The 15,825-nt window shown below is 41.5% G+C and overlaps 3 protein-coding genes across 49 annotated transcripts in view; 1 reads left to right on the top strand and 2 right to left on the bottom strand.

The window, feature by feature from the left end:
* TRIM37 (tripartite motif containing 37) overlaps positions 1–6,610 on the bottom strand; it is a 140,205-nt gene extending 133,595 nt beyond the window's left edge. For 20 of the 44 annotated variants that reach the window (XR_010581795.1, XR_010581793.2, XM_074019113.1 and 17 more), the window contains exons 1-3: positions 6,299–6,610; positions 6,046–6,123; positions 4,142–4,243 (exon numbers count right to left, since the gene is read on the bottom strand). Coding sequence is in view for 34 of the 44 variants with exons in the window: in XM_074019113.1 (XP_073875214.1) it covers positions 4,142–4,243; positions 6,046–6,123; positions 6,299–6,319 (201 nt within the window). In the remaining 10 variants the exon portion in view is untranslated. The remainder of the gene's footprint in view (positions 1–4,141; positions 4,244–6,045; positions 6,124–6,298) is intronic. The other 24 variants (XR_012425575.1, XM_074019117.1, XM_074019134.1 and 21 more) reach the window with 2 other exon arrangements.
* A 216-nt stretch (positions 6,611–6,826) lies between these two features.
* PRR11 (proline rich 11) overlaps positions 6,827–15,825 on the top strand; it is an 89,709-nt gene continuing 80,710 nt past the window's right edge. Inside the window, exon 1 of one of the 2 annotated variants that reach the window (XM_074019138.1) lies at positions 6,827–7,338. The gene's annotated coding sequence lies outside the window, so the exon portion shown is untranslated. The remainder of the gene's footprint in view (positions 7,339–15,825) is intronic. The other variant, XM_045376069.3, reaches the window with a different exon arrangement.
* SKA2 (spindle and kinetochore associated complex subunit 2) overlaps positions 9,863–15,825 on the bottom strand; it is a 42,290-nt gene continuing 36,327 nt past the window's right edge. For all 3 annotated transcript variants that reach the window (XM_015437796.3, XM_045376072.2, XM_074019150.1), the window contains one exon: positions 9,863–12,193. In XM_015437796.3, the coding sequence (XP_015293282.1) occupies positions 12,181–12,193 (13 nt within the window). In that variant the 3' untranslated portion in view covers positions 9,863–12,180. The remainder of the gene's footprint in view (positions 12,194–15,825) is intronic.

Raw genomic sequence — 15,825 nt, 5'->3', positions numbered from 1 at the left:
ATCCTTTTTTAATTTAACCTTCATCCCTCTTCTCCTCTCCCTCTTTTGAAGTCCCTGGTGTCTAGCATTTCCCCCTTTATGTCCACGTATGCTCATTGTTTAGCTCTCAGATACAAGTATTTTAGAAGATAGCTGGGCAATTTTCAAAATGTTAAACACACATCTACCATATAATCTCTATCCATTCCATTCCTAATTATTTACCCAAGAGAAAAGAAAGCTTCTTGTACACGAATGTCGCAGCAATTTTCATTGTAATAGCAAAAACTGTAAACATGCCATATGTTCATCAATAGGTGAATGCATAAACAAATTGTGGTAAATACATACAATGGAATACTACTTAGCAATAAAAAGGAATACTACTGATACACACAGTATTTTTGCTGAGTGAAAAAAGCCAGATCCCTAAGAGTACATATTGTATGATTTTCATTTGTGTAAAATTCCAGAGCATGCAAACTTATCTTTTTCCTCTTTTTCCATCCCCCCTATCTCTGAAGCAAACCTATCTATTGTGACAGAAAACAGATCAGTGGTTGCCTGGGGACAAGGTAAGTAGAGGGAGGAATTACCAAGAGGCACAAGGAAAGTTTTGGGGATGACAGATACATTCACTAACTTGGCTGCAGTGATAGTCTCACAAGAGGATATATATGTCAAAACTGTACACTTGGCCAGGCGCAGTGACTCACATCTATAATCCTAGCACTTTGGGAGGCTGAGGTGGGTAGATTACCTGAGGTCAGGAGTTTGAGACCAACCTGACCAACATGGTAAAACCCTGTTTCTGCTAAAAATACAAAATTAGCCAGGCATGGTGATGCATGCCTATAATCCCAGCTGCTTGGAAGGCTGAGGCAGGAGAATCACTTGAACCCAGGAGATGGAGGTTGCAGTGAGGGGAGATCGCATCATTGCATTCCAGGCTGGGCAACAAGAGCGAAACAACAGCTCAAAAAAAAATAAAAAAAAGAACAAAACAAATAAAAAACTGTACACTTTAAACATGTGTAGTTTATTGTATGTCAATTATACCTAATAAAAAATGACTGGCTTGAAAACAAGTAGGCAAGCAATTAATATTTGCTGAATGAATGAACAAATGATCAGTGCATTCAGGAACCAAGACAGCCCTAGAAAGAAAGGTCAGAATCAGATCTGGACGGTCTGAACACAAGGCTAACATTCTTGGACTTTATCCTTTATGTAATAAATTTCTGAGGCTTCTGGGAAAAAAAAGACACCAATGAAAAATATTAATATAACAGCAGGACAGAAAATGGACTGGAGATAAGAAAAGACTCAAACCTGAGAGATCAGATAGAAAGTAATTAAATAATCTAAGCATGAGGTAACCAATGTTCATACTTCTCTATTAGCACGCTAATGATAAAAATAGAAAGGTAAGACAAATATAAGTGAAACCGGGAGATAATAACTAATTGCACTTAAAAATCATTGGTATAGGCCAGGCGCGGTGGCTCATGCCAGTAATTCCAGCACTTTGGGAGGCCGAGGGCAGATCAGTTGAGGTCAGGAGTTCAAGACCAGCCTGGGCAACACAGTGAAACCCCATCTCTACAAAAAAAAAAAATATATATATATACACACACACACACACACACACACACACACACACAAATAGCTGGGCATGGTGGAGTGCGCCTATACTCCCAGCAACTTGAGAGTCTGAGGCAGGAGAATCGCTTGAACCTGGGAGGCGGAGGTTGCAGTGACCCGAGATCACGCCACTGCACTTTAGCCTGGGCAACACAGCGAGACTCCATCTCAAAAAAATAAAAATAGAAAATAAAAAAATCACTGGTATAAAGTTTCCAGTTTGACTGGCAGAACAGAACAAAAAGTATGAACTTAGAGTTGGTTTGAGAAAATAACACGAATAATTTGATCTTCAACAAAGTTCAAGATGCTAGAAGGACAAGAAGACAAGACATCCACAAGTTAGTGCTGAAGGAATAGATTTAGGAGCCATGCAGAGAGATGATAGCTAAAGCTGCTAAAGTAAATCAAATTTCCCAAAGTAGATGAACACTCCCAGAAACCTCAGAGTAGAGAACGAAGCAACAAGATCTTAAGAAATTAAGAAATAAATGCATTTAAGGGGCAGGAGGAAGAAGATGTAACAATGAAAAAATACAGAATCAATGAGGCATAAGGTAACAACCAAACACCATAAGCATATGGGACCTTCATCAAAAAAATCAGCCCAGATCCAGATTCTACCACTTAATTAACTATAGTAATGGAGGCCAATTACTTAATTTCTCTAGCATCAGTTTCACTGTTTATTAAAACATAGGTAAGTGTTAATGTGTATTAGTTGCTATTTTAACAACTAAATACCTTACAAATAAGTAGATACAGTATTTTATAATTTCTTAATTACTTCTTAGCTTATCTCATTTAATGCCACAACCACCCTGTAAAGCAAATCCTATCTGAATTCTACAGCTGAGGAAAGAAGGCCAAGAAAGATTGAATCTCTTAGTTTTAGGAGTATGAGAACCAACATCATATTTAACTTGGTCTTCTGCACATGGTGCAGTGACAAAGAAAAGGCTATAGAGTTCTTGAACTTAATGGGTTCAAATCCAGTACCATCAATTGTGAGCTGTGTGACTAGGAAAAAATGATTTAAGTGTTACCAATACTACTCTTGACAAAGGCATATTTATCTTCCTTAGGCAAGAATAAGGAAACAGAAATTTTCTTTTTCTTTTTTTTTTTTTTTTGAGATGAAGTCTCGCTCTGTCGCCAGGTTGGAGTGCAGTGGGTCACTGCAACCTCTGCCTCCCGGGTTCAAGTGATTCCCCTGTCTCAGCCTCTTGAGTAGCTGGGGTTACAGGCACAAGCCACCATGCCTGGCTAATTTTTGTATTTTTAGTAGAGACAGGGTTTCACCATATTGGTCAGGCTGGTCTCGAACTCCTGACCTCAGGTGATCCACCCACCTCACCCTCCCAAAATTCTGGGATTACAGGCGTGAGCTACCGCGCCCAGCCGAAACAGGAAGTTTGAGGTGAAGAGCATGTGACCTCTTTGATTTTCTCAGGAAAATAAATAATTGAAGAGGAATGTGAACAAGGCAGTTTTCAACTATGCTCTGTAGATGTGCTATTGGACACTGGCACACACAACCAAACTTCCTCATAATGTTTTTTTGGTTTTTTGAGACACAGTCTCGCTCTGTCGCCCAGGCTGGAGTGCACTGACGTGATCTCAGCTCACTGCAACCTCTGCCTCCTGGGTTCAAGCAATTCTCCTGCCTCAGCCTCCTCAGTAGCTGGGATTACAGGCACACACCACCACACTCAGTTAATTTTTGTATTTTTAGTAGAGACGGGGTTTCACCATGTTGGTCAGGCTGGTCTCGAACTCCTGACCCCGTGATCCGCCCGCCTCGCCCTCCTAAAGTGCTGAGATTACAGGCCTGGGCCACCGCTCCCAGCCAACATTCAAATTTTGTTTTTTGTTTTCTTTTGTTTTTTGAGATGGAGTCTCACTTTGTCACCAGGCTAGAGTGCGGTGGCGCTATCTCGGCTCACTGCAACCTCTGCCCTCCCAGGTTCAAGTGATTCTCCTGCCTCAGCCCCCTGGGTAGCTGGGACACAGGCGCATGCCACCACGCCCAGCTAATTTTTGTATTTTTAGTAGAGACAGGGTTTCACCATGTTGGCCAGGATGGTCTCGATCTCTTGACCTTGTCATCCACCCATCTCAGCCTCCCAAAGTGCCAACACTCAAGTTTTAAAGCCCCTAGATTATATTTATCTCTACAGTGTCTTGCAACTATTTAAGATTAAACACTTTTTCTCCATCTTACTCACCAAACGCATATAAACTAATCCTCTTCTGAGCCCCACAGCACTTCTTTAGTGTCTCTTTATGATACCACACATTCTTCAATATAAACATTCTAAACTCCATTCCCTCAATTAGATTTAGGCTCCTTCAAGGCAGGCAATTTGTCATTTACCTTAGTATTCCTCAACCCCAAGCATAATGCAAGCAAGCACTTTAGGGCAAAAAAATGTAAAATAAAAAGATAAGGGAAATGGTTAATCCTTACAATATACACTATATATACTAGCTACATGTAAAAAGAAATACAACTTACCCTAATACAGCTGAAACAACACAGCTTGGAGCAATGAGGACACAGGCGTGCATCCCGCAATTTCTCCATACAAATGAAACATCGGAAAACCTCAGCAATGCTCTGAAAACAATAAAAGATGTAAGATCCACCAGTTTAGGCTACTGAATCAAGAGTAAAAGGCAAGCTCAAAACAACTCAACATTTACATTTATTTTGGGCTGATATCTCTATTTTAACTATATTCCATATCAGGATTTGGTTGGTCAAGGTCCAGAGTACCTTAAAATATCTGGAAAATGTACTTCCATTTTTCTAAGCTTCATGATGATACTATTCTAAGGAAAATACAGGAAATGCAAACACAGACTTATGTAGAAAAATTTTCACTGAAGCAGTAATTATAATGGCAAGAATCTAGGTACAGCCCGAATGTCCGAATATTAAGTAAATTACGGCAGTTACACAAAGATTAGTCACTAGAAATAGTTCTTCATCTAATGATAACAGAAAAATGCATATAATGTACGACAGCAAGGAAAAAAGGCCCAGGCACAATGGTTCATGACTGTAATCCCAGCACTTTGGAAGGCCGAGGCAGGTGGATCACTTGAGGTCGGGAGTTCGAAACCAGCCTGGCCAAAATGGTGAAATCCCGTCTCTACTGAAAATATAAAAATTAGCCAGGCGTGGTGGTGTGCGCCTGTAATCCCAGCTACTCAGGAGGCTGAGGCAGGAGAATCGCTTGAACCTGTGAGGCGGAGGTTGCATTGAGCCGAGAGGGTGCCACTGCACTCCAGACTGGGTGACAGAGTGAGACTCTGTCTCAAAAAAAAAAAAAAGGAAAAAAGGCAGACTATATGACTGAATACACATGAACTTTTTAACTTTTTCTGCAATTTCCCCAAAAGGTATAAGCTGATTTTATAATTTAGAGGAAAAAGAAGTTTAAAAAGACACTTATCCTAAAGGCAGTGTACTGTGACCCAGAAAAAAATGAATTAAGAATCCAGAAATCTGAATTGCTGCCCTGATGTTAAAACCGACTAGCTACTTATTTGAACCTGAGATTCTGCCCCAAATGAAAATGCTGACGGTAGTTCAAAGCAATCTTGGGAACAACAACAACAAAAATATGTAAATACAAGAAACAGTATTATCTTTGCAAGTCTCAGTTTAATCAATTTAGGAAGTAACTGAAAAGTTTTTAACAAGAAAAAAGATACAATTAAACGTACTGTTATTGTATTGTATACTTTGTTTTTATAGTACTGACATTTACTTTCACTCCATTCTAGAATTAAACCCTCCTAAAACCAAGATAAGTTTACAAAACCTTTATAATACTTTACATGAGGAATTAAGGAGAAAATTACTCATGAATCTCATCATGACTCTGTAGGGCCAGAAAGAACCTGGGAGATGCAGATTCTGTAACCTGCAACGGGGTGGACAACAAGACTACAGAATGACTAGTTTCAAGTGGAATATCCATAACACAGTTACCTCTTACTAAAAAGCAAGGATTTCCTAGTTCAGTATCTGAAAGGTTCAAAATTTGATAATGATTATACAATTAAGTTCAATAAACAATCTTTTAAAAAATATTCCTAGCCTTTACTTACATATCCTACATATCCCAACTATTTTAACTCACAGCTTACAAGAATCAGTTATAAAAAGAACAGTTTGTTCTGGAAACTACACATGAGATAATATATGCTGATTCAATCTAGGAAGGAAAGGCAGAAGCTTGCAAAATGTGCCACTGAGAGAGAAAGATGATTATCCATTTGGAAGGAGATTTAGATCAGCTCAAGAACTCTTAAGGTCTGGTGGCGAGTGGCAGGGTACGTCCATTTGATGAATCTGCAGTTTTGCTCGGAACAGGATGCAGTTTGTAAATACCCGGTGGGGAAGAGTACCTGTGCCAAGACATCCTTGAAAACTCCAGGATACGCACCACCTGACTGCGGAACAGTGAGCACAAGACACCCGGAGCGCTGCAGAATGAGAACGGCGTCCTTGGTACAGGGCCAGCCCTCTCCACAGCGGCAGGGGTGTAGGGTGTGGGGTAGGGGTGCCCTACCGGAGGGAGGACATGGGCACGGCTCCCCGAATAAAAACCGCTCATCGGGTGGGGGCGGGGACTAACCACCACCCTCACAACCCCCTCACCTCCACGCTCTGTTCATCCATTGCCTCCGGCTCTCGGCGAGGCCGTTGGCGACCCGCGGGCTCCGTAGTCTGACCTCAGGCGCCGGCCTGAGGTCGCCAGATCAAATCACCTAGAGAAGCCCGGCGCCCACGTCAGGGGGCTCCGACAACAGCCCCACCTGCGTGCCCCATCGCTTCAGGTCCAGCGCCGACTACCCCCATTTCGCCATTTTTACCGGCGCGCCCGCCCCGGGGCGCAGAGGTAGGGCGAGCAGTGGCCGCGGCTCCTTTCTCCGGGCTCACCCGCCGGCCAGCAGCCGCGAGGGAAATCTCGGCCCACGTGACGCGGGCGCGCGCGTATGGAACCGCCGCTGGAGTTCGGCAAAGAAGGCGCCGCAGAGAATTCGCAAACACCAACTGTAACCAGGACAGCTGGGGGCGCGGCGGCGAGAGAAGGCGCGAAGCGCATGCGCGCAGGACGCTGCGGGAGGAGAAAGGAGGGGAGAAGCGTGAAAGGTTCGCCTAGTTCCCGCGTTGCGGGGCGCACACGAGACTTGGCGACTCGCTGCCTCAGGGTTGCGTGCCTCCGGCCCCAGCCTGCGTAGGCGGTCTGAGCGTGGGGCTCCGCTACGCCCCGCCCACCTCGGCGGAGGGCGGGGACCCACGGCTCTCAAACTTGCGCGCCAAAGACGGAGCCACCTGGCGCGCTAGTGGAAAGCGGTCTTCGGAGCCACACCCTTAGGTATTCGGACTCTGAGATTTTTAGGGTGGGGCCCAGGCCATCCACGTTTTCACCCAACATTGTGTGTGATTCGGTAGCAGGTGGCCTGTGGCCCGCACTTTGAGAAACCCTGGTGCACAGGGTTAGTGGTTAGTGGTTCTGGAAGAAAGAGTCTAAGGTTTGTAGGACTTGGGTTCCACCTACCAAAGCAAATTGAGTTAGAAGGCTCCAGACTGTGAAGCCTGAAGAGGTGTCATTTCTCATTCAGGTGCTGAGTGGACGGGACCACACACTGTGAAGACTTCATTCCCACATCCCACACTTCATTCTTGCCGCATAAGTTGTCGCAGTGGGACTATTGAAAGGGTATCAGCGATATTCATCTTTCCTATAAATGGGATCTGCTTTCTACAATTTCTTGCCAGAAGAGATGTGTAAAGATTGCAAGAATTGAAGGTGTGTGAGACAAAGAGGGCACATCAAATTCATAATTTGAGTTTAATTTTTCCTGTATTTATTGCAAACAACTAATTATACTTAATCGACCTGGAGTGCACATGTAGAGAATCACTAATAATCTAGAAACAAGTTCTTGAATATCAGGCATTTAGGCTTATAGGTGGTGGGTAGCAACAATTTATTTTAACTACGTGGGTCATGAACAAGATATAATTTAGAAAGATTAATCTGAGACTGAAAAATGCTTTCAGTAAGAATTATTTGTGGTCTTTGAACTACATGGAGCTGATGGTTGTATAACGCTATTTTTACGAAAATGCCCTCAGTTGTACATTTTTAAATGGTTGATGGTTAATTTTATGTTATGACAATTTTACTTAAAATAATTATAGAATGCAGTGCTAGGCCGGGCGTGGTGGCTCATGCCTGTAATCCCAGCACTTTGGGAGGCCAAGGCGGGCGGATCACCTGAGGTCGGGAGTTCAAGACCAGCCTGACCAACATGGAGAAACCCCGTCTCTACTAAAAATACAAAATTAGCCGAGTGTGGTGGCGCATGCCTGTAATCCCAGCTACTAGAGAGGCTGAGGCAGGAGAATCGCTTGAACCTGGGAGGCGGAGGTTGCGATGAGCTGAGATGGCGCCATTGAACTCCAGCCTGGGCAACAAGAGTGAAACTCCGTCTCAAAAAAAAAAAAAAAAAAAGAATGCAGTGCTGTACTTAGGATTCAGAGTAATGAGAAGTGAGTGGGCCTTGCTCTCAAGGCGCAGTGTAGAAGACAAATAAGACAAATTGCAATACTTATATGGTAAATAGTAAGATAGATTCTTGTATGTTTGCCGAAGAATCCAAAAATGTTGAAGGACTTACTGCACTAGTTCATAATATCGAACAGTTAGAAACCTGTACAACTGATTGCAAGCAAAAAGGATAACTTGAGCAAAATAAATAATTTAGTTGGCAAGATGCTAAACTCACATGGATTGCCAAGCCCTGGGGTTTGGGAGCCAATGGTCTGCTCCATCAGAATCTCTTAAAGGCTGACCTTGCTGCCCTCCCCACAAGAAAAATCTCCTAACTTCATATATATCCCTAAATAACTTAATGTTTTACAACTTGTTATATTATTTGTATAACTTGCTGTTATAGAGTTTAAATGTCTATCAATAAGGAACTGATAAAAATTATATATTTAGCTGGGGGCATGGTGGTGCACACCTATGGTCCCAGCTACTCTGGAGGCTGAGATGGAAGAACCACTTGAGCCCAGGAGTTTTGAGGCTGCAGTGATCCAAGATCACACCACTGCAGTATGACCTGGGCAACAGAGCCAGATCCTGTCTAAAAAAAAAAAAAAAAAAAAAGGTATGGTATAGCCATATAATAGATTACAGCTATTAAAAAGAAGGGTGGATATGTGACGTAACAAAAATATATTAGAATTGAAGACCGGGCGCAGTGGCTCACGTATCCCAGGACTTTGGGAAGCTGAGGCTGGCAGATCTCTTGAGCTCAGGAGTTGGAGACCAGCCTGGGCAACATGATGAAACCCAGTCTCTACAAAATATACAAAAATTAGCAGGGGTTGTTGGCATGTACCTGTGGTCCCAGCTACTTGGCAGGCTGAGGCCGAAGGATTGCTTGAGCCCTAGAGGCTACAGTGAGCCATGATAGCGTCACTGCACTATAGCGTGGGTGACAGAGTGAGACACTGTCTCAAATAAAATAATGAAATGAAAAAAAATTAAGTACAGCAGCAGTACAAGGCACAGTATCAACCTACTTTTGTTGAAAAAATTTTTTTAAATTTGTATACATGTAGAAATGCCTGAAGAAATTATTTGCAGATTACCTCTAGAGAATTTACATGCCTGTTTGTTGTTGTTGTTGTTTGTTTTTTGGGGGTTTTTTTTGAGACAGAGTCTCACTCTGTCACCAAGCCAGCGTACAATGGTGCGATCTCAGCTCACTGCAACCTCCACCTCCCGGGTTCAAGTGATTCCCCTGCCTCAGCCTCCCAAGTAGCTGGGACTACAGGCACATGCCACCACGCCCAGCTAATTTTTGTATTTTTAGTAGCGACGGGGTTTCACCATGTTGGCCAGGATGGTCTCGATCTCTTGACCTTGTGATCCTCCCGCCTCGACCTCCCAAAGTGCTGGGGTTACAGGCGTGAACCACCACACCCGGCCATCCCTGTGATTTTTAAATTCTTAAACATGTATTATTTATAACTTAAGACATAAAAACACTATAGTCACATAGGATAAAACAATTATAATCCAGATGAGAAACAAAAGATCTAAATTAAGGAGGTGTGAAGATAATGTGGAGGTTGTATACTATGACCATTTTAGAGAGAGAATTGTAGGTTTTATTGACTAAGAAGATAAAGGGATGCAAATTAGTTATACAGATTTTAATTCCAAACAACAGAATAGTGGCTATTAACAGTAAAATCAGTAAGTATTCTGGACATGTTTAATTTCAATATTCAGGTAGGGGATTTTATTGGAAATATGGATCTAGAGCTAGAGGAAGAAGTTGTATTTAGGAGTCATCCACAAAGAGGCTTGAAAAACAAATGAAAATGTATTGAGAAGTGCATAGAGAACAATGTTAAGGGGGCTGTGGGGGGAAAATAACATTTGGAAGATAACTGAAGGAAATCATAGAGGAAAAATAGTACAATCTAATTTTTCTCCCTAACTGAAAGCAAAACCACTTTTAATACTATTATAATAAGAATTTATTATGATCTCTCCATGATACTACCATTTTTTCAATCCCAACAATCATTATCACATCCCAGAGCCATCTCATGACAAGAACTTTCTAAATACTAATTGCCTGAACACTGAAGAAAATTAATATCTGATACTAAGGTGTAACTTACTTCTCTGTAATTAAAAAAAAGCGGCTGGGCATGGTAGCTTACGCCTGTAATCCCAGCACTTTGCGAGGCTGAGGTGGGTGAATCACCATCAGGAGTTCAAGACGAGCCTGGCCAAGATGGTGAAAACCCATCTGTACTAAAAATACAAAAAATTAGCCAGGCATGGTGGCAGGCACCTGTAATTCCAGCTACTCGGGAGGGTGGGGCAGAGAACTGCTTGAACCTGGGAGGCGGAGGTTGCATTGAACTAAGAGCGTACCACTGCACTCCAGCCTGAGCGACAGAGTGAGACTCCGTCTCAAAAAAAAAAAAAAAAAAAAAAAGGAAGCTTTCTGTTCTTGAAATACTCAAACTAGACAAGACAATTTTAAGTGAAGCTGTTCTCACAACCCTGTTTTTCAGTTATTGTAAGTTTGTTAATGGACAAACATGCTCATAACTGAAATTTTAAAATTATGTAAAAGTATAATTCTATAACCTGCAGAGAACTAACATTTGATACATTTTTCCTAGTCCTTTCAATGCTTAGTTTTTATTACATGTATGTAGTATCACTTATTGAAGGCTTACTAAATACTGAACCCTGTATTAAAACACTTTACTGTCTTGCCTTCCAAACATTCTGACACTCAAAAGTTAAGTGATCTGCCCAGGGTCATAGCTAGAATTTAAAACCTGCTACTTACATCTCAGATATGACTCCAAAGCCCAATCTTCATTACAAAACTGCAATACCTGCTTTCCCTCTCCCCCACTTAGCATAGTTTCAGCATTTCCCAGAACATTAACAGTAATAATTTATTGACAACTTGACCTCTTATTGTATACATACAACATGATTTATTTTCCTATTCACCTAGTACTAGCCAAATGTGTATGTACATTGCTATCATAAACAACCCTGTGATTAACATCTTTGTATCAAGATCTGCCTCTACTTTGAACAGTTTCCTTATTGCCAATAGTTATTTTAAAATACATAGTTATTTTAAAGGGAAATTGACACATATAACACACTCACACAAAATTGGCAAGTAGCAGGTAAGTGCTCTTCTAATTTCAGTTTCTTAGCTTTCATGTAGAATGAACAATTACAGTAATAAAGGCTGAAGGAAAACAAAGGTATTATTGAAATACAACAGGGACAGTCTAAAACAGCATCAGAAAGCAAGTTCATGCTGCTCAACATTAGCAGGCAAGGGAAATAGGGAAAAAAAATACGCAAAAGTGGCTATCACAGAAAAGCCAGGTTATTACTTTAGGTTTTGTGGAAGACTACAGGTCACATAAAAGCAGTCTCAACAATAATGTGGCCACATGCGCAATCAACATTTACAAAATGAAATTATATATAATGTGTAATACAAATATTTTAGCTATACTTTAATTTCCAAAGCCACATATTGAATGACTGAAATGTACATAAACATTCTTTTATGATAGACCAGAACATCTACATTATCATGACTTAGAAAAAGAAAACAGATGCAAAATAGTGTTGCCTGAAATTGCAAGACTAAGTGTGTGTGTGCATGCGTGTATACATATATTTAAATCATTTTATTCTCCTTTGACCCTTTTGGCTGAACTTTATTCATATATTATCTGCCCTTATAGTCTCTCTCATGAAAGACATCATTATCCAGTCATTGAAGCCAAACCTCCTTCACCAGCCCCCAATCTCTAGACATCAAGGGTTAACAAAACATCTTCCTAAATTTCTCTGGAATTAAGCTCTTCTCTGTTAGTTTCCTTTCCAGATCCATTTCTTCATAAATCTGGCATGTGAGATTTGAATTGCTCTGCCGCAGTTTTCTCTTCTTTAGTCAGTGGTGACAGCTAGAAAATAAATGATAAAATTTTTATTTCAAACATCTTCAAAGACTGTTAAATCAGTTTAGTTAACTTCTGCATTGTCGACCAATAAATGTTTCCCTAAGCTTATACTATATATGTAATCACAGATTTAGAAGGGCAAGGGAAAAAACAGATACTTGGCTATTTATATACAAGGTCCTATGATGTTTGAGCTTCTAAAGAACTTGCAATTAAGTTGAAGAAACAAGACCAAGAAATCAAACAATTTAAGGATTATAGTAGAACCAAAGAAGTCATGTTTGGATGCCATATTCTAAAAGTACAGTCAACCCTCAGTATTTGTGGGAGATTGGTTCCAGGATAACAAAATCCACAGATGCTCAAGTCCCTTATATGAAATTGTGTAGTATTTGCATAGAAACTGTACACATCCTCCTATATACTTTAAGTCATCTCTAGATTACTTATAATACCTAATACAATGTAAATGCTATGTACATAGTTGTTACACTATATTGTAGAAGGAATAAATGATAAGGAAAAAAGTCTACAGTTGTTCAGTACAGATGCAACCATCTAATTTTTTTCCAAAAAATTTTTTTTTATTTTTGAAACAGGGTCACTCTGTTGCCCAGGCTGGAGTGCAGTGGTGCAATCACGGCTCCCTGCAGCCGCAGCCTCCCGGGCTCAAGCAATCCTCCCACCTCAGCCTCCTGAGTAGCTAATTTTTAACTTATTAGTACACAAATTTTTAGCTGGGCATGGTGGCACACACCTGTGGTCCCAGCTGCTCGGGAGGCTGTGGTGGGAGGACGCTTGAGCCTGAGAGGTCGAGACTGCAGTCAGCCATGATGGTGTCACTGCACTCTAGCCTGGGCAGCAGAGCAAGACCTCATCTTAAAAAAAGAAAAAACAGGCTGGATGCGGTGTCTCATGCCTGTAATCCCAGCACTTTGGAAGGCCGAGGTGGGTGGATCACCTGAGGTCAGGAGTTTGAAACCGGCCTGACCAACATGGTGAAACCTCATCTCTACTAAAAATACAAAATATTAGCTGGGCATGGTGGCGAGCACTTGTAATCCTAGCTACTCGGGAGGTTGAGGCAGGAGAACTGCTTGAACCTGGGAGGCGGAGGTTGCAGTGAGCTGAGATTGCGCCACTGTACTCCAGCCTGGGCAATAAGAGTGAAACTCTGTCTCAAAAAAAAAAAAAAAAGATAAAGAAAAGAAAATGTATTATCATTCCACAATAACTTCAGAAAAAGGAAAGACTTCCGGGCTGATTTATTCAGCAACTGAACAATGTAAGGACTCAGTTTTTTCCATCTGACAGCTCTAATATTCCTGGATGGTACCTTTACCCTCAAGCTGACAGCAAATGGCTTTAACGGTTCTAGGTATCACAATTCTACACAGTGTCCAGAAGAAGCCTTCTCTTCTCAGGGTTGTCTTAGCAGTGAGTAAAGTCTTCCTGGTTACCTACTTCCAGACTATCCTTACTCACATGTCATTTGGGTTACAAACCCATTCCTCAACCACTGTTAGTTAAAAAATAAAGTCCATTCCCTATGCCAATCAGATGCACCCCTGGAGCCGAGGATGAGGCCAGCTTCATCTCAGGCACATGGCTATGAGGGACAACACACATCTCAAGAAAGTCAGTATAGTCATGTGTCACTTAATGACAGGAATACGTTCTGAGAAATACATGGTTAGGCAGTTTCATATGTGAACATCACAGTGTACTTACACAGAGATTGTATATATACACTCAGGCTATATGGTATAGCCTACTGCTCCTGGGCTACAAATCTGTACAGCATGTTACTGTGCTGAATACTGTAGGCAGTGGTAACACATGGTATTTTTATATCTAAACATCTGAACATAAGAGTACGTAAAAATATGCTATTATAATCTTCTGGGACCACTGCCATATATATTTGGTCCATTGTTGACCAAAACATAATTATGCACTGCATGTCTACACTCTGGTAGGCAGGAAAGGAGAACAGATGCTGAGAAAGAAAAACAGCCAATAGCATTCACCAAAAGCAGGTAGCAGCAAAAGAAGAAGGGAGGCTGAAGGGAAGTTGTAAGGGACTTTCACAGAGCACCAACAGACAGCCTGCCTGAAACAAAGGGTTATGTGGGGAATTAATAGGAGGTACAACCTGAAGAATTAAGTAGTTACAATTCTGCCAACTATATAGGTCATCTCTAGAGAGACTGCCAAATCTGGAACACCCCAGACCTACAGAATCAGAATCTCTAGGGCGACATTGTCCAATAAAACTTTCCATGATGCTGGAAATATTCTATATCGGCACTGTCCAATCAGTAGGTGAAGAACTTAATGCTTATTTTTCATTTAACCACCTTAAATGTAAATTTCATTTCTTTTTCTTTTTTCTTTTTTTTTATTTGAAATGGAGTTTCACTCTTGTTGCCCAGGCTGGAGTGCAATCTCAGCTCACTGCAACCTCCACCTCCCAGATTCAGGAGATTCTCCTGCCTCAGCCTCCCAAGAAGCTGGGATTACAGGCACCCGCCACCACGCCTGGCTAATTTTTTGTATTTCTTTAGTAGAGATGGGGGTTTCACCATGTTGGCCAGGCTGGTCTGGAACTACTGACCTCAGGTGATCCACCTGCCTCAGCCTCCCAAAGTGCTGGGATTACAGGCATAAGCCACTGTGCCCAGCCTAAATTTAAATTTATATAGCCACATTAGGTTATGCAAATAGGACAGCCCAGATCTAGAACAGCCACAGAACCTATATGATTCTGATATGCAGCTGGTTCCACTGATCAGACCAACATTTGCCCAACATGTTCACAAGGATAAAATGAAAAACAATCATATGTCTTACTACAACCCAAACAGTTACAGGATTTCCTTCTTCTGCCTCAAAAAAAGGAAATGTTATTCTGACAAGACTTGGTTTTTCGTTTTGTTTTTGTTTTAGAGACAGGGTCTTGTTCAATCGCCCAGGCTAGAGTGCAGTGGTGTGGTCATAGCTCACTGCAACCTCTAACTCCTGGGCTCAAGCAATCGTCCCACCTCAGCCTCCCAAGTAGCTGCGACTACAGATGCACACTGCCACACCCAGCTGTAAGACTGATGAATCCATGTTGCTCCTTGTGATCACTACAAAACTTTTCAGACCATCTGTTTAATAAATTCTCAAATAATTTTTCCAGGAATTAAAGTCAAGTTAACCAGTCTAAAGTTTGTAGAAATTTTTCTTCTTTATCACACATATTTTGGAAGATCATGGAATACTACATATTCTACTTTTAATGCCTTTTTAATTTTCTATTTATTGTTATATATGTTTGGGGCGTTTGTTTTGCTATTTTTTGTTTGGGTGTAAGTTTAGTCCCTTTTCTCTTTTGATGAGACCACCTTTATAATTGAGCATATTTAAACCTCAGTTTAAATATGAGGGCACGGAGGCTCACATCTGTAATCCCAGCACTTTGAGAGGCCAAGACAGGTGGATCACTTGCGGTCAGGGGATCGAGACCAGCCTGGCCAACTTGGTGAAACCCCATCTCTACTAAAAATACAAAAAAATCAGCTGGGCATGGTGGCATGTGCCTGTAGTCCCAGCCACTTGGGAGGCTGAGGCAGGAGAATTGCTTGAATCCG

This window comes from Macaca fascicularis, chromosome 16, assembly GCF_037993035.2.
Source record: "Macaca fascicularis isolate 582-1 chromosome 16, T2T-MFA8v1.1".
Taxonomy (NCBI): domain Eukaryota; kingdom Metazoa; phylum Chordata; class Mammalia; order Primates; family Cercopithecidae; genus Macaca; species Macaca fascicularis.
This window is presented reverse-complemented; position numbering and strand designations above follow the sequence as displayed.